This window comes from Oncorhynchus mykiss, chromosome 11, assembly GCF_013265735.2.
Source record: "Oncorhynchus mykiss isolate Arlee chromosome 11, USDA_OmykA_1.1, whole genome shotgun sequence".
Taxonomy (NCBI): Eukaryota; Metazoa; Chordata; class Actinopteri; order Salmoniformes; family Salmonidae; genus Oncorhynchus; species Oncorhynchus mykiss.
Window position 1 is genome coordinate 1,341,103 of NC_048575.1, and position 23,978 is coordinate 1,365,080.

General features: G+C 41.9%; 2 protein-coding genes across 2 annotated transcripts; one reads left to right on the plus strand and one right to left on the minus strand.

Moving 5' to 3' along the window:
• Positions 1-1,582: 1,582 nt before the first annotated feature.
• ccdc58 (coiled-coil domain containing 58) lies at positions 1,583-11,230 on the minus strand. The gene is given in 5 exon segments (NM_001165134.2): positions 1,583-1,860; positions 1,985-2,044; positions 3,198-3,341; positions 6,438-6,563; positions 11,170-11,230. Coding segments are annotated over 5 exon segments (432 nt in total). The 5' UTR covers positions 11,221-11,230; the 3' UTR covers positions 1,583-1,809.
• A 656-nt stretch (positions 11,231-11,886) lies between these two features.
• Positions 11,887-23,170, plus strand: fam162a (family with sequence similarity 162 member A). Its single transcript, XM_021620025.2, has 5 exons — positions 11,887-12,295; positions 15,545-15,685; positions 18,082-18,193; positions 19,028-19,136; positions 22,513-23,170. The coding sequence occupies exons 1-5, from the start codon at positions 12,253-12,255 to the stop codon at positions 22,624-22,626; spliced, it is 519 nt and encodes a 172-aa protein (XP_021475700.1). The 5' UTR covers positions 11,887-12,252; the 3' UTR covers positions 22,627-23,170.
• Positions 23,171-23,978: the final 808 nt, after the last annotated feature.

A 23,978-nucleotide genomic window follows, 5' to 3' on the forward strand; every position in this document is an offset into this window, starting at 1 on the left:
ATAAAGGTTAAATATATATATATTTTTTAAATCACCCCAACATGATGCTGCCACCCCGTGCTTCGCGGTTGGGATGGTATTCTTCGGCTTGCAAGCATCCCCCTTTTTCCTTCAAACATAATAATGGTCATTATGGCCAAACAGTTCTATTTTTGTTTCATCAGACCAGAGGACATTTCTCCAAAAAGTACAAACTTTGTCCCCATGTGCAGTTGCAAACCGTAGTTTGTCTTTTTTATGGCGGTTTTGGAGCAGGGGCTTCTTCCTTGCTGAACGGCCTTTCAGATTATGTCGATATACAGTCGGGCAAAAAAGTATTTAGTCAGCCACCAATTGTGCAAGTTCTCCCACTTAAAAAGATGAGAGGCCTGTAATTTTCATTATAGGTACACTTCAACTATGACAGACAATTGAGAAAAATTCCAGAAAATCACATTGTAGGATTTTTAATAAATTTATTTGCAAATTATGGTGGAAAATAAGTACTTTTTTGCCCCACTGTAGGACTCGTGATTTGCACTTTTCGCACCAAAGTATGTTAATCTCTAGAAGACAGAATGCATCTCCTTCCTGAGCAGTATGATGGCTGCTTGGTCCCATGATGTTTTTACTTGCGTACTATTGTTCATTCAGATAAACGTGGTACCGTCAGGCATTTGGAAATTGCTCCCAAGGATGAACCAGATTTGTGGAGGTCTACAATTTTTGTTCTGAGGTCTTGGATGATTTCTTTTGATTTTCCCATGATGTCAAGCAGAGGTTCTGAGTTTGAAGGTAGGCTGTGAAATACATCCACAGGTACACCTCCAACTGACTCAAATGATGTCAATTAGCATATCAGAAGCTTCTAAAGCCATGACATTATTTTCTGGAATTTTCCAAGCTGTTTAAAAGGCAAAGTCAACTTAGTGTATGTAAACTTCTGACCCACTGGAATTGTGATAGTGATTAAAAGTGAAATAATCTGTCTGTAAACAATTGTTGGAAAAATTAGTTGTGTCATGCACAAAGTAGATGTCCTAACCGACTTGTCAAAACTATAGTTTGTTAACAAGAAATTTGTGGAGTGGTTGAAAAACGAGTTTTATTGACTCCAACCTAAGTGTATGTAAACTTCCGACTTCAACTGTACAGTATATAACATTCTATCGGTTGCAAGAATTTTGTATAATAATTTCAATCCGGCGTCGTTTTGTGTATCAGTTCATAAACCATGTAATCAGTACGAAAATCTCCTCCCAACTATTTTGCAACATGTATGGCACAGCTGTCAATTAAAAAAAATTAAACCGGTGTACCTCATTCATCACAATTATCTTTAGCCAATTTTGGTCTTTAATGCAGGGCCGACAGAAGTTCCTTACCTTCTCCCCTTTCCTTCTCAATTTTTGCAGTAATGCTGCAATCAGTTGGTTGTAATTTTAGATTGAGCAGACATTTCCACCCAGGTTTCATTGAAATGAATAGGAGCGTCTCACGCTCAGCAAGTCTAGTGTAGCAGGACATTAAGTTACGCCTCAACTGGGGAGGGGGGCATTGGAAAACACTTCATTGTTTAAAAAAAGAAGTCAGACACCAGAGGGCCATTGGAAAACACTTCATTGTTTAAAAAAATTCAAATAAAAACTACAATCATGAAAATAAACAGAGCAGATTGCTTGACAGAGGTGGCCTTGTTGTGAGGCAACGCAGCGGTCCCCATGGATGATAACAGTGTGGTCGGCTGGAGGGCAGGGGTCCCTCAGGTCAAGTCCACGGATGACTCAATGGCTCGGTCTGGTTCTATTCTCACCAGAGCAGCTCAGATAGTCACTTAACCGTAGGAGGCGTGTAGTGGGTCCGGCACCGTTCACTGAACACCTGAGGAAGGAACAGCACAGGAGGTCATTGAAGTGCATATATCTGTGTCTGTGTGAGAGATCCTGGGAGTGTGCTTGAGAGGTCAAACAGGCCATGAGATGAGAGGTCAGAGTGATGTTCTTACCTTCAGACTTCTGTCATTAACAACCTCTTCAACATTCAGCTCCGACCGCATGAGTTTTAACTGGAGGAGAAAAGACCGACAGACACTCAGACACACTACAACAAGGTAACACTGAACCCTGCTTCTAATACAGTCAAATACTGCCAACAACAGAAACCTGGAGACTATTGAGGACTAGTGTTAAGAATTCTAGCTCCTAGTTAGCAGTTTTAACAACCCTGAACTGGTAGTTTGTTCTGCTTGTCCATCACTCCTTATTTTCTTATTAGTGGTACCTACAAGTCACCTCACTTGTATCAGCCAATCACAGTTCGCCATTCCCAGTGTGCCTCACTGAACCTCGCTGCTGCCGTCAGAGTGAGATCGTGGACAGAATGGACTGACTTTTTGACCTGTGTTTTAGGGCATCGAAGTGTCAGTACTGTTATTGCTTCTTTAGGTCATTACTTCATTGCTGTTAAGGGAGCCATTGTTATGGCGAACTTTACCATGTTAATAATGTTTACAAGGTATTTTCCTGTTCCATGTGCGTCATTTCTAGCCTGCTAGCCAAGATGTTAGCCAGCCATGCTAGCTCATTTATGCTGTGTGACACATGCCTCGTTTAAGATATATATTATTCTGTTTGGTTAAGTTTATAGCCATTTATAACCTTTGTGACGCCTCAATCTACTGTGTAAAGTATTTAGCATGTAGCCTCACTTAGCCTGTGTCTTTCCTCGTGTGTCTTTTCCATTAGTCGTGGTCTGGTGTTGGCATTTTAGCTAACATCTGCTGCATCCAAAATAGGGATTTTGCAAGGATCAAAAGCAAATAATCTTAGCGACTGTTCAATAATGAAAACAACATTGTATGCATATATAATTTAGTTGTTTTTATCTATAAAATATGTAGAGAATCTTATAAACCTAGCCTGGCTAGCTGGCTTCAACATAGTGTTGCACCGAATACCTGTTTTGCCCTATTGGTTAGAGTCTGTAAGTAAGTAAGTCACTGTAAGGTTATATTCAGCGTACGTGATAAATAAACTTGTGTTGTCAAAAAAATGGTAGCGGTCTACCGACATTACCATGGAGGGGTGTAGCAGCGGGAAGATGTTTGGGGGTGGGGGCAGCTACGTGAAGGGCTGTAGCTTAGTATAGTGTAGTATAGGTAATGTATTACCTTGGTACAGTGTGGTGTGGATCATAGTGTAGTATAGGTAATGTATTACCTTGGTCTGTTCCTTCCTGAGTAGTTTGACAGTTGTCATGTCTCCGTCCTTGGCCCTCTGCTCTCTCAGCTGGCCCACCACCTCAGAGGTCTGGGCTATACACGTCTTAATGGCTCGGTCTCTGCTCAGGTGGGCCTCCATCAGCTGCAACACAACACCACAAACACATCAGCAAACATAACACAAAATACACAAAAACACCAAACATGACACCACATATACACAACATCAAATACAACAAACACCACATACAGTTGAAGTCGGAAGTTTACCTACACCTTAGCCAAATACATTTAAACTCAGTTTCAAAATTCCTGACATTTACTCCTAGTAAAAGTTCCCTGTCTTAGGTTAGTTAGAATCACCACTTTAATTTAAGAATGTGAAATGTCAGAATAGTAGTAGAGATAATTATTTATTCAGCTTTTCTTTCTTTCATCACATTCTCAGTGGGTCAGAAGTTTACATACACTCAATTAGTATTTCGTAGCATTGCCTTTAAATTGTTTAACTTGGGTCAAACGTTTCGAGTAGCCTTCCACAAGCTTCCCACAATAAGTTGGGTGAATTTTGGGCCATTCCCTCTGACAAAGCTGGTGTAACAGTCAGGTTTGTCGGCTTCCTTGAACACACACACAATTTCAGTTCTGCCCACATATTTTCCATAGAACTAAGGTCAGGGCTTTGTGATAGCCACTCCAATACCTTGACTTTGTTGTCCTTAAGCCATTTTGCCACAACTTTGGAAGTATGCTTTGGGTCATTGTCCATTTGGAAGACCCATTTGCGACCAAGCTTTAACTTCCTGACTGATGTCTTGAGATGTTGCTTCAATATATCCACATAATTTTCCATCCTCATGAAGCCATCTATTTTGTGAAGTGCACCAGTCCCTCCTGCAGCAAAGCACCCCCACAACATGATGCTGCCACCCCCGTGCTTCACGGTTGGGATGGTGATCTTCAGCTTGCAAGCCTCCCCCTTTTTCCTCCAAACATAACAATGGTCATTATGGCCAAATAGTTATATTTTTGTTTCATCAGACCAGAGGACATTTCTCCAAAAAGTATTATCTTTGTCCCCATGTGCAGTTGCAAACCGTAGTCTGGCTTTTTTATTCAGTTTTAGAGCAGTTGCTTCTTCCTTGCTGAGCGGTCTTTCAGGTTATGTCGATATAGGACTCGTTTTACTGTGGATATCGATACTTTTGTACCTGTTTCCTCCAGAATCTTCACAAGGTCCTTTGCTGTTGTTCTGGGATTGATTTGCACTTTTCGCACCATAGTACGTTAATCTCTAGGAAACGGAATGCGTCTCCTTCCTGAGTGGTATGACGGCTGCGTGGTCCCATGGTGTTTATACTTGCATAGTATTGTTTGTACAGATGAATGTGGTACCTTCAGGCATTTGGAAATTGCTCTAAAGGATGAACTAGACTTGTGGAGGTCTATAATTGTTTTTCTGAGGTCTCGGCTGATTTATTTTGATTTTCCCATGATGTCAAGCAAAGAGGCACTATCATAAGCTTCTAATGCCATGACATTATTTTCTGTTTAAAAGCACAGTCAACTCAGTGTATGTAAACTTGTAACCCATTAGAATTGTGATACAGTGAATTATAAGTGAAATAAATCTGTCTGTAAACAATTGTTGGAAAATTGTCATAACAAACTATAGTTTTGGCAAGTCGGTTTACAATAAATTTGTGGAGTGGTTGAAAAACGAGTTTTAATGACTCCAACCTAAGTAAGTGTATGTAAACTTCTGACTTCAACTGTACACAATACCACAAATACACAACAAACACAAAACACAAAAATCACACCTCCACAAACACAGCACCACATAGACCGCCAACACCACAACAAACCAGGGGTCGACCGATTAATCGGAATGGCCGATTAATTAGGGCTGATTTCAAGTTCTCATAACAATCGGTAATCTGCATTTTTGGACACCGATCATGGCCGATTACATTGCACTCTGCGACGAGACTGCATGGCAGGCTGACTACATGTTATGCGAGTGCAGCAAGGAGCCAAGGTAAGGTGCTAGCTAGCATTAAACTTATCTTATAAAAAACTATCAATCTTAACATAATCACTAGTTAACTACACATGGTTGATGATATTACTAGTTTATCTAGCTTGTCCTCGTTGCATATAATCGATGCGGTGCCTGTTAATTTATCATTGAATCATGCCTACTTCGCCAAACGGGAGATTTAACAAGCGCATTCGCGAAAAAAACCACTGTATTTGCACCAATGTGTACCTACCAAACATCAACGCCTTTCTTAAAAATCAATACATAATTATATATTTTTAAACCTGCATATTTAGTTAATATTGCCTGCTAACATGAATTGATTTTAACTAGGGAAATGTTGTTACTTCTCTTGCATTCTGTGCAACAGAGTCAGGGTATATGCAGCAGTTTGGGCTGCCTGGCTCGTTGCGAACTGTGAAGACTATTTCTTCCTGACAAAGACAGCCAGCTTCTCCAAATGGGGGATGATTTAACAGAAGCGCATTTGCGAAAAAAGCATAATCGTTGCACGAATGTACCTAACCATAAACATCAATGACTTTCTTAAAATCAATACACAGAAGTATATACTTTTTTAAACCTGCATATTAAGTTAAAATAAATTAATGTTAGCAGGCAATATTAAACTAAGGAAATTGTGTCACTTCTCTTGCTTTCATTGCACGCAGAGTCAGGAAATATGCAACAGTTTGGGCCGCCTGGCTCGTTGTGAACTAATTTGCCAGAATTTTACGTAATTATGACATAACATTGAAAGTTGTGCAATGTAACAGGAATATTTAGACTTATGGCTGCCACCCGTTAGATAAAATACGGAACGGTTCCGTATTTCACTGAAAGAAAAAACATTTGTTTTTGAAATTATAGTTTCCGGATTTGACCATATTAATTTCCTGCCTAGCAACAGAGATGTATTGGCTAGTTGACTCCACCCAGTAGAGGGTATAAATATATATACTTGTGGAAACATATCTTTGTCTTTTCAGCTGTTTGACACAGTAGGTGAATAAACTTGGTTTGAGCTTTTCTTAGTCGTCCGTGAGTTTTACTCTGTTTATTTAGAATCTAGCACTATCCAATGCAAAGGCTACAGCATGCCAGATATCACAGGCTTAAGGTATACTGGTGTGAAGGAGAGGTTAAAGGTATACTGTGTGGAGGGGGAGGTTAAAGGTTAAAGCTGTGACTCACAGACTCATAGAGCTGTCTGCATGTCTGGGAGGCGTCCACTCTGCCTGAGAAGGAGACAGTCGGCACGGTGGTGTTGAGAGAATGGACAATACGGTCATCTATGTTACGCATCACCTTCAGAACATCCTGGGGGTTAGGGAGGGACAGACAGATCGTTACTGACAGACAGACCAGACAGTTTATTGACAGAGTTTACTGACAAAATAGACACAGTCTACTGACAATATAGAAGAGTGCAGATCTTCTGAGAGGCCAACTGAGGCAGAGACACTGTCCTTAGACCCAGGGGCGGACTGGCCATCTGGTACTTCGGGCATCTTTAGCTCAGTGGGCCTGTATAAAAAAATTGTTGTTGTTGTGCAAAATCATTATTTTCTGAAAAAAAAAATTGGGGCTTCAAAGAAAAAAAAAGTTGTGTTAGGGCTGATTTTTGGTCCCAGTCCACCCCTGCTTAGACCACAAGCAAAAGGTTGTCAAGAGCTAAATACATATGGGGTGTAAAACATCCATTGACCCTAGCTATCTCTTCTTTAAAAGCATGAATGAATGTGTAGAACTCATAGCTAACTGACATAGACATTAGGCTACATATTTAGCTAGCTAACTGTAACACAGTATTACGTGCATAAATAATAGGTGTCACCTGACCATTCTGTTATGCACGTTGCACAATCTAAGCCAGGGGAAATAGTATGATTGCTAAAACAGCAGAGTGCATTCAGCATTCAATGCAAGTGAAGATGTTGCCTGACATCAGACTGTGATACCTCTGGTTTATGCATTTCTGGTTCACAGTCAAATTAATGCCAAACATTATTTTGCAAAATTTCCTCTCAAGCTCTAGAAGCCAGAATGTAGAATAAAATTACATTTTAACTTACTTTACGGGTTGTCCGTGTGGTTGGTCCTTTTGCAGGTAAGAAAATATCCACAGGAAAGTATAATTAAATAACCTGGTAGTGCATTCAGATTTCTAACACCGAAAGCATGTGCGGAACCATGTAAACACGTGCACCAGCTCGTCAAGTATGTGTGCATGTCCTGCATGTATTAAAAATCTGAACACACAACCAGCGCTTTGAAAAGTTGATGTAATTATACATTCCTGTGGATATACAGTATTGTCTCACATTCCTACCTGCATAAGGACCAACCACACAGACAACCGGTAAAGTACGTTAAAATATAATTTTCTTCAACGTTCAGGTTTGTAGAGGTCGTGAATTAAATTCAAGTCAGGTATTCAGGCTATGGAAGAAGCAGAGTGAATTTGGCGTCACTAGCTAGGTTTCCATCCAATCCGTGACAGATTTTCATGTGAGTATTCTAAAATCAACATAAAGAAAATATGCAAATTTTCCCAACAGTGGTGTGTTTCCACCAAACTGACTTGTGGATAAAAATCAGTGCACGATGATGCACACATTTTCTTATTTGCTTTTTTGCTCCAGTTTTCATGTACCGAATAACAATCTAAAGTTCAATGTGTTTCCATCGCCGACAGTAGTCACCTGAAATCCATTCCAGATCACTACCTCATGAAGCTGGTTGAGAGAATGCCAAGAGTGTGCAAAGCTGTCATCAAGGCAGAGTGTGGCTACTTTGAAGAATGTCAAATATAAAATATTTTGATTTGTTTAACACTTTTTTGGTTACTATATGATTCCATATGTGTTATTTCATAGTTTTGATGTTTTCACTATTATTCTGCAATCTGGTCTGAACACCAGTTCGTAAGCAATACGACGATACGAAAGAGGTTGAACAGGTTGGTAATAGAGGTTGCGACAATGGCGGCGGATAGTTTCAGAAATAGAGGGTCCAGATTGTCAAGCCCAGCTGATTTGTATGGGTCCAGGTTTTGCAGCTCTTTCAGAACATCTGCTGTCTGGATTTGGGTAAAGGAAAAGCTGGGGAGGCTTGGGCGAGTAGCTGCGGGGGGGGGGGGGGGGGGGGGGGGGGGGGGGTGGAGTTGAACCAAGGGCTATATCTGTTCTTAGTTCTGCATGTTTTGAACGGAGCATGCTTATCTAAGATGGTGAGGAAGTTACTTTTAAAGAATGACCAGGCATCCTCAACTGACAGGATGAGGTCAATATCCTTCCAGGATACCCGGGCCAGGTCGATTAGAATGGCCTGCTCACAGAAGTGTTTTAGGGAGCGTTTGACAGTGATGAGGGGTGGTCGTTTGACCGCGGACTCGTAGCGGATACAGGCAATGATGCAGTGATCGCTGAGATTCTGATTGAAGACAGCGGAGGTGTATTTGGAAGGCAAGTTGGTCAGGATAATGTCTGAGGGTGCCCATGTTTACGGATTTAGGGTTGTACCTGGTGGGTTCCTTGATAATTTGTGTGAGATTGAGGGCACTACAAAGGGAAGCACAGCCATGAGCTGCCCAGTGACAAGCCTACCAGACGAGCTAAATGACTTCTATGCTCGCTTCGAGGCAAGCAACATTGAGGCATGCATGAGAGCACCAGCTGTTCTAGACGACTGTGTGATCATGCTTGCCAATTTGAGTAAGACCTTTAAACAGGTTATCATTCACAAGGCCGCAGGGCCAAATGGAGTACGTGGACTCTGGGTATGCGCCGACCATCTGTCAAATGTCTTCACTGACATTTTCAACATGTCCCTGACCGAGTCTCTAATACCTACATGTTTCAAGCAGACCACCACAGTCCCTGTGCCCAGGAACACCAAGGTAACCTGCCTAAATGACTTTCAACCCGTAGCACTCACGTCTGTAGCCATGAAGTGCTTTGAAAGGCTGGTCATGGCTCACAACACTATCATCCCAGAAACCCTAGACCCATTCCAATTTGCATACCGCCCTAACAGATCCTCAACACGGTGGCCCCTCAGGGGTGCGTGCTTAGTACCCTCCTGCACTCCCTGTTCACCCATGACTGCATGACCAAGCACGACTCATTAAGTTTGTAGACAACAACAGTGGTAGGCCTGATCACTGACAATGATGAGACCGCCTCTAGGGAGGAGGTCAGAGGCCTGGAAGTGTGGTGCCAAGACAACAACCTCTCCCACAACGTGATCAAGACATAGGAGAGGATTGTGGACTACAGGAAAAGGAAGGCCGAGCACGCCCCCATTCTCATCAACGGGGATGTAGTGGAGCAGGTTGAGATCTTCAAGTTCCTTGGTGTCCACATCACCAACAAATCATCATGGTCCAAACACACCAAGACAGTCGTGAAGAGGGCACAACAAAGCCTATTCCCCCTCAGGAAACTGAAGAGATCTGGAATGGGTCCTCAGATCCCCAAAACGTTTGACAGCTGCACCATCGAGAGCATCCTGACTGGTTGCATCACCACCTGGTATGGCAACTGCTCGGCCTCCGACCGCTACAGAGGGTAGAGTGTAGGGCCCAGTACATCACTGGGGCCTCTATACCAGTTGGTGTCAGAGGAAGTCCCTAAAAATTGCCAAAGACTACAGCCACCCAAGTCATAGACTGTTCTATCTGCTACCACACGGCAAGCGGTACCGGAGTGCCAAGTCTAGGTCCAAAAGAATTCTGATGAGCTTCTACCCGCAAACCGTAATACTGCTGAACAGCTAATCAAATGGCAACCCAAACTAACCCTTTTTTTTGCATGCTGCTGCTACTCGCTGTTTTATCTTTGCATAGTCACTTTACCCCTACCTACGTGTACATATTACCTCAGTTACCTCGACTAACCTGTATCCCCGCACATTGACTTGGTACTGGTACCCCCTGTATATAGCCTCCTTATTGTTATTTGAACTCTTCATTTTCATTTTTAAAACGGCACTCTTGGTTAAGGGCTTGTAAGTAAGCATTTGACGGTATTCGACACGTGAGAAATAAAATTTGATTTGATTGTTGTCAAGCTTTACCGTATCAAAATTGGAGTTGTCTGTCCGGGGCAGGGATGGCTATCCACCGGGCTGCCAAGGTTAGTCAGGTGGACATGTTCATGTACCAAGCCATGGAGGACTGCGGGGCAGGGATGTTTTTTGTTTTTAGGAGAATACCACGAGTATTTCTATTCTTATCTACCAAGGTGCATGGTGTACCTCGGCAGACCCTGGTGGACAGGCTGAGTGGCCAGGAGACCAATGGTTGTCGCAGTGGATCCCCCACATTGCTTGCACCAGAGGAGGCAAATTCTGTTGCAGCACTGTATCTAGCGACCGGAACAGGTAGAAGAAGGTGCTGGCTCTCAGGGGCACAAAACATGCAGCACAGAAAAGGAAAAACCCCACCAGCAACCTGTCACGCCACCACCCTCAGGTACGTTAATATTTGTATTCAGTATAGTAAACACTTCGGAGACGAGGTTAGTCTCTCTTTTTTTTAAACAATTAAATAGATATTGTAATTGAACACAGTTGTATGGTGGCCAATAACTGGGGACCGTATGCCGATACGGGATGTATTTTATTTGCTAAACCGCTAATCAAAACAGCTGATAATATTAGTATTTCCACTGAAATGTCAAGCATGCTAATTGCTAACATTTTTTGATCGCAGGATAATACCGTTGAAAATAATATTTCTTAAACGTTGTTGAATATACCGATAATACGGGGTTGCACAAGTTTGAGAGCTAGGTCCATACAGGTGTCACTCATTCAATCCGATCACGACACAGAGCTTCACAATTATCCGTGTTTATCGGTTGTCGTGAATGTCATACTAAAATGCTATTCATGGCATACAAAAAGATGACACCAGTATTACCTGAAACATTGAAAAGTCCTCACAGTTTAAAGTTCCGTCGGGCGCCGCCATTGTGGACTACAAGGTCCTCCCGCGGGTCCTACATGCGCAACACGTGAAATACGTGCCCTGTCCGACTGCCTGAACATAATAAGCAAATCCAAATTATAAAAACGATATTTACTGAAATAACAAACCAATTAACATACATATGATAAAGAAATGTCCGTTCATAATTTTGAACCAAAGATTCGCCGAATTAACATGGCATTTAATTCTGAAAGGTGCCTCTTTCAAGCCCCATGTCAATGTACAGTACAGGTAGAACCGTGATTAAAAATAAGTGGCAAGAGTTGTGGAACAGGGAGAGTAAGTGAAGACACCTGTATTGAAAGTGGTCACTGTAAATGCACCTTGAAGTTGGTTGCCAACAGCCATATAAAATCCACAGAAGAAGAAGAACAGAACAGGTACTAAGTTACCAGCTGAGCTCTGTCTGAAGTACCATCAAAGACACTGAATAGCATTTTTTAATTTTTATAACACTTCTGAAATAGGTATTGTAATGAAACAGGCAGGGAGCAGGCCTCGAATCCTCGACCTAAGCCGAGTCGATATCCGCGCTTATAAACCCAGGGTCCTTACAATATCTTTGTATAACATGTTTTATTGAGCAGGCGATAGTAAGGCCCCCTGCGCTCATGTAGGGTCCTTCTTATTTCCCTGCGACGCATTTGTCCCTAGTTACCACAGCCACAAAGTCCAAATTGGCAATATCGTAAAACTTCATGAAAACTAACATTTGCTTTTTGGTCTACGTTGGGCATAATGTTAGCAGTGTGGTTATGTTTAGGGTTAGGTTTAAAATCAGGTTTTAAAGAGATACATTGTAGAAATAAGCGTGGTTTAGACATAATTCCCACTTTGTGGTTGTGGTAACTAGTGAAGAGCCTTCTCCACCCCCTTCGCAGTCGCAGTTATATATCTTGGGTCGTACATGTATTGTGCTGCGTGACTTTCAACAGCTGAAGGGAACTGTCGAATAACATTTTTGTTACGTTTTCATGGCATAAAAAGGTCGCATCTTATTTAAGACCTTTTAACATGAACTTCATCAGACCCTACAATGCCATTGGCACGACCATAGGTGAGTATGGCATGTCGGTGTTTGAAACGTTCTATATCTGGTTTGAAGAACATTGTGGGACAACTATCACGTACGACAGACGGTCGAGAACCGTGATAGTTGGTTTGAGATTCGATATTCACCAGACATTTGGAGTTTCAAACTTAAATAGCTCGTAAACGATTTGAAGTACAGTATTCAGGTTAGGGAAAATGTATTCAGGTTAGGAAAAATGGTGTACAACATTGGACATTTCTTATTTTCCCTATTCCGACTTGAGTGTCAGTATCACACGGCATGGAGTAGGCAGCCTGGCCCACGGTCTAATGCAACTAGTTAGGTACCGTCAACAAATTGCATAATTAAAATATTCAAATTTCAATCACTCTGACCACCTCGAGAAAATTCAAACAACTTTAAACTGTTCAGAAGGGAGGGACACATGCTGCACACCTTTTTGTTTTCCCATAAAGCAATTACACAATTATATCTGGAACTTTTTACAATTTCGGTATTCAAAATTTCACTTCAGCCATGTGACCTCGCAACCTCTGTGTTGCGCACCCCTTTTTAATCTCCTTGACCATGTGACACACCCAAACTAACTTTGAACTGTTCAAATGGTAGGAACAAACATCACACAACCTTTGGTTTTCTGAAAAATGCATGAATTTCTTTGACCCTTAATTTTGTTAGTTTTAGTTTGACTAATTTCAATAGCTTCTTGATCACATGACCTAGGCACATCAAACCAACATTAGATTGTTCACAGCGTAGGGAAACATATTGCACACCCTTCGGTTTTCCCATAAAGCACTTGCACACTTTTATATAAATATTTGAAACATTACAATTTCATTAGCTCTTCTAATCTCTTACTTATTTATACCACGATATTGTTGAATACTAATTTCTGATTGGCTGGAAGGGAATTCTAGAATGGACATTATAACCAGATATTGGGGCACCTTGCAATCATGATACAATAATATACCAAAAGATGAGAAAGTATGAAATTTGCTTATAAATTAAGATGTCAGCGAAAATACATTTCTACCGTTAAATGTGTGCTTTCATATTGTTTTCTTTGGCAGCTGTAGTATAAGCGGGATAAATGCCTCAGTTCTATACATTACCATGGAAAAATTAACTCTGCAAAGGGAGTAGAATGTTTGTGATTATCTCTTAGATAAGGAGGCAAGTTGCGCACAATTTAGTCTGCACAGAAAATTATTCCAACATTTGTGTGTATACATACATGCATACCGGTCAAAAGCTTTAGAACACCTACTCATTCAAGGGTTTTCCTTTTATTTGTACTATTTTCTACATTGTAGAATAATAGTGAAGACATCAAAACTATGAATTAACACCTATGGAATCATAGTAACCAAAAAAGTGTTAAACAAATCTAAATATATTTGAGATTCTTCAGACTAGCCAACCTTTGACTTGATGACAGCTTTGCACACTCTTGGCTTTCTGTCAACCAGCTTCACCTGTAATGCTTTTCCAACAGTTTCTAGAAGGCGTTCCCACATATGCGGAGCACTTGTTGGCTGCTTTTCCTTCACTCTGCGGCCCAACTCATCCCAAACCATCTCAATTTGGTTGAGGTTGGTGGATTGTGGAGGCAAGGTCATCTGATGCAGCACTCATCACTCTCCTTTGTCAAATGGCCCTTACACAGCCTTGGAGGTGTGTTTGGGTCATTGTCCTGTTGAAAAACAAATGATACCCCCACGAAGCGCAAACCAGATGGAATCGCGTATCGCTGCAGAATACTGTGGTAGCCATGCTGGTTAAGTGTGCATTGAATTCTAAATAAATCAGACCTTGTCACCAGCAGAGCACCCCCACACCATCACAACCACGCATGCGGAGATCATATGTTCACCTATTCTGCGTCTAACAAAGACACGGCGGTTGGAACCAAAAATCTCCAATTGTGCCTCCAGACCAAAGGACAAATTTCCAACGGCCCATTGCTTGTGTTTCTTGGCCCAAGGAAGTCTCTTTATTGGTGTCCTTTCTTTGCAGTAATTTTACCATGAAGGCCTGATTCACACCTGAACAGTTGATGTGTCTGTTTACTTGAACGCTGAAGCATTTATTTGGGCTGCAATTTGAGGCTGTTAACTCTATAATTAGTCAGGATCGAGGGGAACGGTGAAAGAAGAGAAAAAGTACAGAGATCCTTGATGATAACCTGCTCCAGACCACTCAGCCCCAGTCTGAATTCCTAAGGTTCACCTTCCAACAGGACAACGACCCCAAGCACACAGCCAAGACAATGTCGGAGTGGCTTCAGTTCCAGACAGGGCAGGTCAGAGAAGATTGAAAACAGCAGGGATCTAGACAGCCACCGACCCGAGACAATCCTCAGGCCCAGCCTCAAGGGCTAACCGCGTTGCGGGCTGTGTTCATGCCATCAAGAAAACCCTGCTAGGGTGATGGGCAGCTAGCCTAGCATCTATGCCAAATAGCTCCTCAGACCCGGACTTAGTTGTTTGCGAGCTATTAAGATGGGAATATCGGATCTCAAAGCAACTTAACTGTGCAAGAGGGCGGTAAACTAGTGAACACAGAGTGAGTAGCGCAGTATAAATATGACACAATTTGTGGTTTGGGTATGTTGTCACCTGCTGTTGGCTGTTCCTAGCTAATACCTGATTTAACTATTAAAAAAAAAAAAAAAGTAATCCGGGCCTCCTGAGTGGCGCTGCGGTCTAAGGCAGTGCTGAGGCATCACTCAGGAGGACTGGTATTGGTTGTCAGTTCGGCAGTGTTTCCTCCGATCTTGTCTCTTCGCTGCAACTCTCCAACGGGCTCGGGAGAGGTGAAGGTCGAGTCGTGCGTCCTCCGAAACATGACCCACCAAACCGCGCTTCTTAACACCAGCCCGCTTAACCCGGAAGCCAGCTACACCAATGTGTCGGAGTAAACACCGGTCAACTGATGACTGAAGTCTGCCTGCCGGCGCCCGGCCCGCCACGAGGAGTAGCTGGAGTGCGTTGGGCCCAGTAAAGCCTCCTGGCCAAACCCTCCCTTAATCCAGACAACCCTGGGCCAATTGTGCGCTGCCCTATAGGACTCCTGGTGAAGGGAGGTTGTGACACAGCCTGGGCTCGAACTGGGTTCTGTAGTGATGAAGTGCCTTAGACTGCTGAGCTACTCGAGACTTAGACTGTTCTCATTGAAGCTGATGCTGCTCTCTTTCTGTTGTGGAGGTTAAAGGTCTCTTCTGACTGATGTGGTGGTCTCTCACAGGTCAATGGTGCAGACAGGTGGGACCGATGGGGGGACGGAGCAGAGCTCTGGCTGAGCTGGGGGGACTCAGGAGGATGTGCAGTAAACCTCAGACAGGAAACGCAGAACCTCCGCCTGCAGTACCTGCAGTCCCAGCACATGGTAGGAACACACACCTGATTTCCTGGTAAGGGAGGAGTTCAGCTGATTTAATTATCCTGATCCTGTTCTCCACCCACTGACCCTGTCTGTTTTGTTCTCCAGCCTTTGGCTGTGTGCTCAGTCAGGAAGTAATTCCAGAGTCTTTTTGTTCCCAGTGGACCCACAGTACATAACAAAAATAAATACTTATGTGGCGGAAGAGGTTCCTCCAAAAGATAGCACAGCTAGTCATGTCAACATCAGCTGTGTACTGGAGTTACCTGTTAGTAAATCACTGAGCCAACTCTTCATTCATATCTCAGTAATAATATTCATTAATCATCTGATCTCAGTCTAGTCTTAAGCCACAGAGGTGCCTGACATTTAGTAGCCATAGAAACTGGGAGAAAGTTCACTCCTGAGAATGAAGGAAGGGATGTAACCATGTAGGTCGACGCTAACAGCCGGAGCGTGTGAAATTCAATGATTCCTAAATCTGAGTCTTAACTGTCTCTATTAGAGGTTGAATGATTAATCGGCATGGCCGACTCAAATTAGGGCCGATGTAATGAAAATTTGAAAATCGGTAATCAGCATTTTTGGATGCCCATTATGGACGATTACATTGCACTCCACGAGGAGACTACGTGGCAGGCTGACCACCTGTTACGTGAGTGCAGCAAGGAACCAAGTTAAGTTGCTAGCTAGCATTAAACATATCTTATAACAATCAATCTTAACATAATCATTAGTTAACTACACATGGTTGATATTACTAGTTTTACTAGCTTGTCCCTCGTTGCAAATGATCAATGCTGTGCCTGATAATTTATTATCGAATCACAGCCTACCGCCAAACGGGGGATGATTTAACAAGCGCATTCGCAAAAAAAGCACTGTCATTGTACCTGACCATAAACATGAATGCCTTTCTTAAAATCAATACGCAAGTATATATTTTTAACTTGCATGTTAGGTTAAAATAAATTAATGTTAGCAGGCAATATTAACTAGAGAAATTGTCACTTCTTTTGCGTTCTGTGCAAACAGTCAGGGTATATGCAGTAGTTTAGGCCGCCTGGCTCATTGCGAACTGTGTGAAGACCATTTCTTCCTAACAAAGACCGTAATTAATTTGCCAGAATTTTACATAATTATGACACAACATTGAAGGTTGTGTAATGTAACAGCAATATTTAGACGTATGGATGCCACCCGTTCGCTAAAATATGGAACTGTTCCATATTTCACTGAAAGAATAGACATTTTGTTTTCAGAGTGATAGTTTCTGGATTTGACCATATTAATTACCAAAGGCTCGTATTTCTGTGCTTATTATAATTAAGTCTATGATTTGATAGAGGAGTCTGACTGAGCGGTGGTAGGCAGCAGCAGGCTCGTAAGCATCCATTCAAACAGCACTTGCCTGCGTTTGCCAGCAGCTCTTTGCAATGCTTGCTTCACAGCGCTGTTTGACTTCAAGTCTATCAACTCCTGAGATTAGGCTGGCAATACTATTGTGCCTATAAGAACATCTAATAGTCAAAGGTATATGAAATACAAAGGGTATAGAGAGAAATAGTCCTATAATAACTACACCCTAAAACTTCTTAACTGGAATATAGAAGACTCGTGTTAAAAGAAACCACCAGCTTTCACATGTTCTCATGTTCTGAGCAAGGAACTTAAACATTAGCTTTTTACATGGCACATATTGATTTGACATATTGGACTTTTACTTTCAACACTTTTTGCATTATTTTAAACTAAAATTGAACATTTATTTGAGTCTAAATAGATTTTTATTTATGTATTAAGTTAAAATAAGTGTTCATTCAGTGTTGTAATTGTCATTATTACATATAGATAGATAGGCCGGTTTAATAGGTATGGGCTTTTTTTGGTCCTCCAATAAACGGAATCTGCGTTGAAAAGGGGGTGTACATACAGTACATCAAGCTGACTTGCTACAGAAACAGGGTATGGGGTCCTGTCCTATGGGCTGCTCTGGCTCGGACAGGGCTTCCGGAGAATGGATTAAACTATTTACCCATTTAATAACCAGACCTTCATTCAAACTTGCTATGCTGAATTCATGATGCACAACCAAACTGCTGAAATAGACTGCTTGGTTGGGGCAAACCAGACAAGGTTGGTTTAGATAGATGACACGTAAACTACATTTCTTCAATGTTTATTGAAACATGAATACATTTGCATAATGAGTGCATTTTAGCCATATTGGCATAGACATCAGTTAAACACCTCAAAACAAGACATGGTATCAACAAGCTAAAACGAGCCACCTAGATTCCTCACGTGGCAGTTTCTTTTCATTGTTGCTCGCTATCTGGCCATCCAGGATCACATGGTTTTCGTGACCTTGTCTGTGCATTGATTGTTGTGTCCATTCCCAGATCCCCGTCCAGCCTTTAAACTCCCTGGCTACAGACCCTCTCCCATGGACCGGAGGATCCTGGTCTGGTCTGGACGCTTCAAGACCCCTGACCAGATCCCAGAGCAAGTGTCGTAAGTGGACACTTCCTGTTTACAAACAGACCTCCCAACACACCCGCCCCTGATTGGCTCTTAATAGTTCAAATGAGGTCTCGCTGCCTCTCACTCTTTCAGGTGTGTGTCTCTGTAGCAGGTAATGTTTTAAGTAATTGCTGTGGTTCGGGTTCCTGACATCTGAGAAATGATCTGCTGGTTTGATATGAAGCAGAAGTAGCACACTGGCACGTACGCACGCACACACACCCCTCTGTCCAATACACTTAATCACCCTCACAAGGAACCCTCTTTAACATGGTCACTCCAACAGGAAAACTCGTGTAGAGTTTTGAAATGTTCTTTCTGGTTTTATATATATATTTCCCCCCCCCCCCCCCCCCCCCCCCCCCCCCCCAAGCAGACACATTGATGGCCCTGAACAAACTTTATTTGACTATGTAAACTGGAAACCACATATCCTGAGGCTGCATTCATTGTAGCTGGGGATTTTAACAAGGCTAATCTGAAAACAAGACTCCCTAAATTGTATCAGCATATAGATTGCGCAACCAGGGCTGGTAAAACCCTGGATCAAGACTTCGGTGTCTGCGACGTGGTTTTCCCTTGGTAGTCCATCATAGTACAGAGACAAACATTGTGCCTGTTTGATTGTCTTGCGGAAGGAATAGCTACACTGTTTATATTCAACCATATTCCCAGTCACCTTGCTGGGGTTAAATGCTGTGGTTCGCCCTCTGTTTTGCTCAAATGTTGTTTTTTTTTTTTTTCAATAGTCTGTGGGGACAACCTCCCCATATACACTTCATGATTAATTCAGTCACTGTGTCTATTTGTTTTTGTGTGTTGCAGGTTTGAGATGCTAGATGCAGCCAGGAACAGGGTGAGAGTGAAAGCGTGTTACGGGATGATGATTGCCACCATTGCAGCCTGCCTGTTAACTGTCATCCTGGGGAAGAGGGTGAGTATCATTAGAGCCTGCCTGTTCACTGTCATCCTGGGGAAGAATGGGTATAAACCGAAGGTTGGTGATTTACTGCCCCCTGGAGTTACCAATGTTTGCTCAGCAGTATAATTCATTGGCTGATCCCTCCTGATGACCTGGATGGCATCATGTGATCCTTCCTTAACCCATAGGAAGTCCCACCCAGTTGTCTACTTCAGCCCATGCTAAAAATACTTTTGGTCACTAGAATCCTATATACATCTATATGGTGGGACATATAGCCCGGAATTCAATCCAATGCGATCGGATAATCTAATTGGCATTCACATAACTCTTAAATATGTTCCACGTGGACGGGGGATATTGGAAATGTAATCAAAGTTAAAAAATTAGTTGACCTCCTTTTTTTCAGTATAATATAGGTTCAGAAAATCCCGTTATTGTTTGGGATACCTTTTAAATAAATGTACCTTCAGGGGTCATTCAATATTCATCAATAATAAAAAAAGCAGTTTCTGGCTAAAGAAACAAGACTAACAAGGGAAATCCATGAACTAATAGTGCAGGTAGATGGCAAAAGTTAGAGGAAAAACAAAACTTGAGTAACTTATTCAAGAACGATCTAATGTAATCTATTACAAAAATAAAGCAAACTGGATGGAATATGGAGAAAAATGCACAAAATTTCTTCCTGAATCTCCAATACAGGAACGCTAACAAAAATAATTTGCAGATACTCGTTACTGAAGACGGAGTCATCTATGATTCTCAGAATTATATTTTAAAAGAGGAAGCTAATTATTTTAGGGAGATCTTTCATCCTCTCCCACTGAATGAAGATTACGGTCAGGAATTCTTTCCAAATAATATTTTTTTTTAAATTGAAAATCAACTAAAATGTACAGAAAGATCAATGCGAAGGCCAAATTAGAGGAATAACTTCTTGAGGCTATTAAATCCTTTCAGTCTGGGGGAAAAAAAACAGGGCTTGATGGTATATCAAGTTTTTTTTTTTTATATACTGTTTTAACTACTCCTATAGAAATGATAGTCTCAGGTACTCAGCAGGATGGTCTGATTTCACTATTAAAACAAGACCCAGATGGAAAATATAAAGACCCAATCTATCTAAAAACTGGAGGTCCCTTACACGTCAATGTTGTGATGCTAAAATACTAGCAAAATGAATAGCACTCAGAATTAAAATGATTTTTACCAAGTATTGTTCATCCTGATCAGACATGTTTTTACATGGCCGATACATTGGAGATAATATACGTATAAGAAGCCAGGAATGGTATTTATAGTGGATTTTGAAAAGGCATTTGATAACGTAAGACTGGATGTTAAAAACCTGATTTTTAATTTAGGTAATTATCTTTTAAAAATGGGTATTTATAATCTATAGCAATCCCAGGTGTAAAATAGTAAATAACTGCTACTTCAGTTTTGAATTGTCAAGAGGAGTTAAACAAGGGTGTCCGCTGTCATCATATCTATTCGTTATGGCCATCAAAATGATAGCTATTAAAATCAGATCCAATAACATTAGAGGATTTGAAATCCAAGGCTTAAACAAAGGTGTCCATGTATGCCGATGACTCTAGTTTTATATTAAGTCTGCAAGCTAGATCCCTGCAATGTCTCATTGAAGATCTAGATAACTTTTCTGTACTCTCTGGACTATAACCGGATAATGATAAGTATTGGATCCTTAAAATACCCTCCAGTTTAACTATAAAATGGGCTGATGGTGAAGTAGACATACTTGGTATTCATAACACAAAATGTATAAATAAGCTCTCCACAATGAATTTCAATACAAAACTTGTAAAAATAGATAAGATCCTGCAACCATGGAGAGGTTAATACCTGGATTTGGGTTTATCATTGAAGGAATGAGCATTACACTCTGTACTCTGGAGCGGGATCGAGGTGGAGGGTCCTTCATGGTCGGGGGCAGTGTTTCACAGCATCATCGGACTGAGCTTGTTGTCATTTCAGGCAATCTCAACACTGCGTTACAGGGAAGACATCCTCCTCCCTCACGTGGTAACCTTCCTGTAGGCTCATCCTGACATGACCCTCCAGAGTGACAATGCCATACTGCTAGTCCTGTGCGGGATTTCCTGCAAGACAGGAACCTCAGTGTTCTACCATGGCCAGCGACGAGGCCGGATCTCAATCCCATTGAGCACGTCTGGGACATGTTGGATCGGAGGGTGAGGGCTAGTGCCATTCCCCCCAGAAATGTCAGAACTTGCAGGTTCCTTGGTGGAGGAGGGGGGTAACCTCTCACAGCAATAACTGTTACATCTGGTGCAGTCCATGAGGAGGAGATGCACTGCAGTACTTAATGCAGCTGGTGGCCACACCAGATACTGACTGTTACTTTTGATTTTGACCCCCCTCTTAGTTCAGGGACACATTATTCCATTTCTGTTAGTCACATGTCTGTGGAACTTGTTCAGTTTGGCTTTTGTTGAAACCTCTGTTCATACAAATATTTACACATGTCAAGTGAATAAAATAAATGCAGTTGACAGTGAGGACTTTTTTTTGATGAGTTTGGTAATTCACAAGTGATAGGTTATTGTCACCATCAGACAAGTAAAAAAACAAGTTGTATTTATTCTTGTCTTTACATACTAAATAATGTGACATTTGTTTTGATTTTAAAATGGACCATTATGCACCTGTATCGAAATGGGCAGCGGGGAAAAAATCCATGTCATCTTAAATAGAGATGTTGTGCAACATGGGCTCTCATGAAGTGTTTGATTAGGTTTTCGTTTACATTTGAATTGATGTCAGTGATTAGAGGGACGGTATAGTGCGGAGTACCAGAAAGTTTGGTAGGCTACAAATGCCCATCAGCAGCATCCGCGCTTGGAGAAACCCAATTACTGTGACTAAAAGGTCATGTGGCATTTTACTGCCTTCATGACTCGTGACTGCCAGTGTGCCGGTAATATGGTTACTGCAACAGCCCTAATCCGTAATAAATACACTGGACAGCCAGCAATGCCCCTTTTTTAAAAGTAATTTCCCTTACGTTCACGAAGTTCACATTCACAGGAAAATGCTGTGCATGTCACAGCCTGGTTTCTTCCTAGGTTTTGGCCTTTCTAGGGAGTTTTTCCTAGCCACCGTGCTTCTACACCTGCATTGCTTGCTGTTTGGGGTTTTAGGCTGGGTTTCTGTACAGCACTTTGAGATATCAGCTGATGTACGAAGGGCTATATAAACACATTTGATTTGATGTCGGCTCAAGCATAAATTGTCTGCTATAATGCGCCTGGAATTGAATCCCGGCAATCGTTTCGCTGCCCCAGGTGTGTGTGTGTGTGGTGAGAAGGATCGACTGACCAATTTTGTGTGTGTTCCCCAGGCTGCCGGCAGGCATGAGTCTCTAACCGCTCAGAACATGGAAAAGAAAGCAAGATGGAGGCAGGAGGCCAAGATGGAGAGGGAGGAGGCTGCTGCTGTTGAGAAGACTTCTTGAGGAAGACACCCTCCTGTGTCACACTGGAAAAGCTCCCGCACTTGACTCTTCCTGTCTGTCACACTCGGTAGAGAGAGGACTCCTCATGGATAAAACCCATTTTAGCATGGACATTGCCATAGAGGGCTTACACCATTTTAAAGTAGTCAACTGAGTGGATAGCAATTGGCCAATAAGAAAATGTACTACTTTAAAATGGATATGGACTCAATGGCACTGCTCATTCTGTCACATACGCTGTAATGGCATAGATACAAAGATGAGTCCTCTATCTACCTCTATGGTCACACTATAAGAACTCCCCGACTGGACCAACAGTGTTTCTGCAGCTGCTGTACCCAGCTACTCAACCTCGATCTCTAGTACCATAGGACTTTTTCCTCCAATCAGGAAGTAGGATTTCAGTACAGTAATTAACAGCCCATATTGCTCACAGCTGTATTTCTTTCATATGTCTGGTTCTTTGTTTTCTTAAGATAACCTCCAACCGAAAAGTTGTTTTCCTTTTAAATTAATGGATTAAATATCAAAATGTCTCATTTAACTGGTGTCCTGTGTTTTTAGGGAGCCCGATCTGTACTGTTAGGAGATGGAAGGAACTGCACACTGGGTCTATGGACACTAAAGTCTATATTTAATAGAAGCTGCACTTGGGTAAGAGGGTCTCGCACACACCGGAGAGAGATTCTGGATGACTTTCCAACCCATTATACAATAGAATGTACCTGCAAGTTGTTTTCTTGATCTAAATGCATCAGCGCACAGTGTCTTGACCAATGGTTGGTCAGGATGAGAACTCCTCTCCTCTGGGTCCTTTCAAACAGACTGACCTGTCCGAACCATGTCGCATACCCATATTTTGCAGGTGCAGCGAAATGCCTGTTTTTATTTTTTAGCTCCAATAGTGCAGTAATACTTAACAATACACACAAATACCAAGAGATATCAGAATGAGAAATCAGTTTCCAGAATATAAATTATATATGGTGTGTGTGTGTATAGACTAGTTCTATAAGCTTGTGTGTGTGTAGACAGTAGTTTATTTAGGATGGTGTTGGGTTCTGAGAATAGGATATCTACTTATTCATGTCACTGATGGAGTGCTGAGGTTTAGAGGGTCTACACCAGAAGTTAATGGTTATCTGTAGGGGCCAGATGGCTTTGGAATGTATTGGGTGGGTGGGAGGAAGTCGCAGGATTGCTAGAGGGGATACGGGTGGAGGTCTTTGGAATAGGCATCAAGGGGGTTGCGGTCAGGTCCGATCTCCTTAGGCTAATAATCTTCATGTCACCATGAAACCTGTAAGGATTGGAGTGCCTAAGGATAGGAGTGCCTAAATTGGGGAGAAAAA

Bases quoted from the DNA above. Each gene is read 5' to 3' on its own strand.
- fam162a (XM_021620025.2), top strand. From the start codon at position 12,253: ATGAACTTCATCAGACCCTACAATGCCATTGGCACGACCATAG. The intron at 12,296-15,544 runs GTGAGTATGGCA...GGTCTCTCACAG, and splicing joins TGCCATTGGCACGACCATAG to GTCAATGGTGCAGACAGGTG. The intron at 18,194-19,027 runs GTAAGTGGACAC...TGTGTGTTGCAG, and splicing joins CAGATCCCAGAGCAAGTGTC to GTTTGAGATGCTAGATGCAG.